The 2151-nt window shown below is 46.8% G+C and overlaps 1 protein-coding gene across 1 annotated transcript in view; it reads left to right on the top strand.

Annotated features, from left to right (window-relative positions):
* The window catches only part of NPHP3 (nephronophthisis 3 (adolescent)), a 55964-nt gene that overhangs the window by 24765 nt on the left and 29048 nt on the right, over positions 1–2151 (top strand). The window contains exon 9 of the mRNA XM_006902547.1: positions 110–283. Within this exon, the coding sequence (XP_006902609.1) occupies positions 110–283 (174 nt within the window). The remainder of the gene's footprint in view (positions 1–109; positions 284–2151) is intronic.

Raw genomic sequence — 2151 nt, 5'->3', positions numbered from 1 at the left:
CTTTCTATCACTGTATCTGGTGTCCAGGACATCCTGGGCCTCTCCAGGTGTGTGTATGCACCATGTCTGAGGCCTCCCCTCTCTTTCCGTCACTGTGTCTGATGTCCAGGACATCCTGGGCCTGGAGATGTCAGACCTGGAGTCTCAGGATCTGGGCAGTGAAGACCCCGTTCCAGAGGAAGACGGCTTTGGTGACGTTCTGTGGGACATCCACGACGAACAGGAGCAAATGGACGCTGCCCAGCAGGCTTCACACTCAGCCCAGGAGCTGGGATTCGACAAGGTCAGCATGCGGGGTGTGGCTGAACGAAGGACGTGGTCACCTCAGGCAGTGCTGGGTGTGGTCTTGTCTGGGTAAGGGTGACCCCTCTGCTGCTGTCGTGGTCCAATTCTTAGTGATGGGCAGTGTTTAGATTTCGATCAGGGGACATGGAAGGGGTTGTCAAAACACTTTGCTGATAGATTACACCTCGTAAACAAAAGCATCTCATACCACCATCTGCAGCTCACCCAAGGCACAATTAGGTCTCATCCAAGCTCAATCCAAACAGCCTGGCTGTTCCTTAGTTCTTGGAAGAATCTCTCCCTCTCACTGCCGTCGAGTCAGAACTGACCCATAGCTGACCCTCCAGCAGGTTTTCAGAGGCGGTGAATTGCCCGGGAGGAGATTGCGCATCCTTCTCTCACGGAGCAGCTGGAAGATTTGAACCACCTGCCTTGAGTTGTCAGTTCCCTGACCTCCAGGCCACCAGAACATCAGACATTCAGAAAACACATGTCAGAAGGTTATGCCTGAGTGCACTAGGCAGATTCGCCCCTTTTTATGGCCCTAATCAGCACCTTTAAATCTAAACAAAGTTACAGAATGTGAAGCTCAATTTGTGTTCAAGTTTTAAAACTACTTAATGTCTAAGAACTCATATTTAAAGAATACTGCAGTTGCTAGCCTCAGAAGTTATAATTAGGCAGTGTTCCCCCATTGCACATCTGAACTTGATGCCACTCTTTCCTGACTGCAGAGGTCAAATGTCTTACTCTAAACTTTGACTTCTCTGTAAGATGAGAAGAAGAATAGTACTTATTTCTTACTGCGCTCTCGTGGCAACCCAAGGGCAGGTGGTTCGAATCCACCAGCTGCAACATGGGGAAAGGTGAGCAGGCTTCTGTTGCTAGTCACAGCCTCAGAAAACCCACTGCATTTTCTGGGTTCAGCTGGGATTGGGATCACCTCAGTGACAGTGAATACCTCACAAAGTTGTGGGAGGATTAAACCAGAAAGCGCTGTGGGCACAATCCCTGGCACATAACTAACGTTGAACAACTGTGTACTTGTCATTTTATGAGCACTAGCATGACTTTATTGGTGGACAAGCTGAGGTTCAGGGGATGGCTTGTCTCAGGGCTCCTGGGGGTCAGGGAGAAGCCCAGCATTGGGCTCTAGACCTCGGGTTCCACATCTTGGGTTCTTCCTCTTCTAGCAGGGGTCTTAACTGGAAACTATGGGGTCTCAAATGGGTTTGAGACGGAGCCATGATGCAAGCTGTTAGGATGTGTGGCTAACAAACCTTTTTCTTCAGAAGCATCGTTGTTACCAGAGTTGTTTGGGGCCATAGGTGAATATCTTTAAGAACATGCATATTCTATATTTAGACATGGCAGAAGAATTGAGTAGACAGATACACTAAATAATCATTCCTGTAGTTGCTAGAAGCAAGTCCATTGCAAACCCTGTGAGGCCTTCCCCCCATCCTCCGGGCCACTAGCACACGTAATAAAAATCTTAACCCCTGTGGGACCCTCTGAAGGACAAGGAAGAATTCAAGATACTAAAGAGCTGAATAGAAGTTTCCAAAGGCAGCACGGGATGACAAAACAAAATATTACAATGAAATGTGCAAGGAGCTAGAGTTGGAAAATCAAAAGGGCCGAACTCATTCAGCATTTCTTAAGCTCAAGGAACTGAAGGACAAATTCAAACCTTGAGTTGCTATAATCAAGGATGCTTTAGGCAGAATATTAAATGATCCAGGAAGTATCAAAAGAAGATGGAAGGAATATACTGAGTCATTGTATCGAAAGGAATTGGCAGATACAGAAGAATTTAATGAAATAACATTTGAGCAAGAGCCTATAGTGATAAAGGAAGAAGTT

This window comes from Elephantulus edwardii, unplaced genomic scaffold, assembly GCF_000299155.1.
Source record: "Elephantulus edwardii isolate Elephantulus edwardi_28Jun2011 unplaced genomic scaffold, EleEdw1.0 scaffold00427, whole genome shotgun sequence".
Taxonomy (NCBI): Eukaryota; Metazoa; Chordata; class Mammalia; order Macroscelidea; family Macroscelididae; genus Elephantulus; species Elephantulus edwardii.
This window is presented reverse-complemented; position numbering and strand designations above follow the sequence as displayed.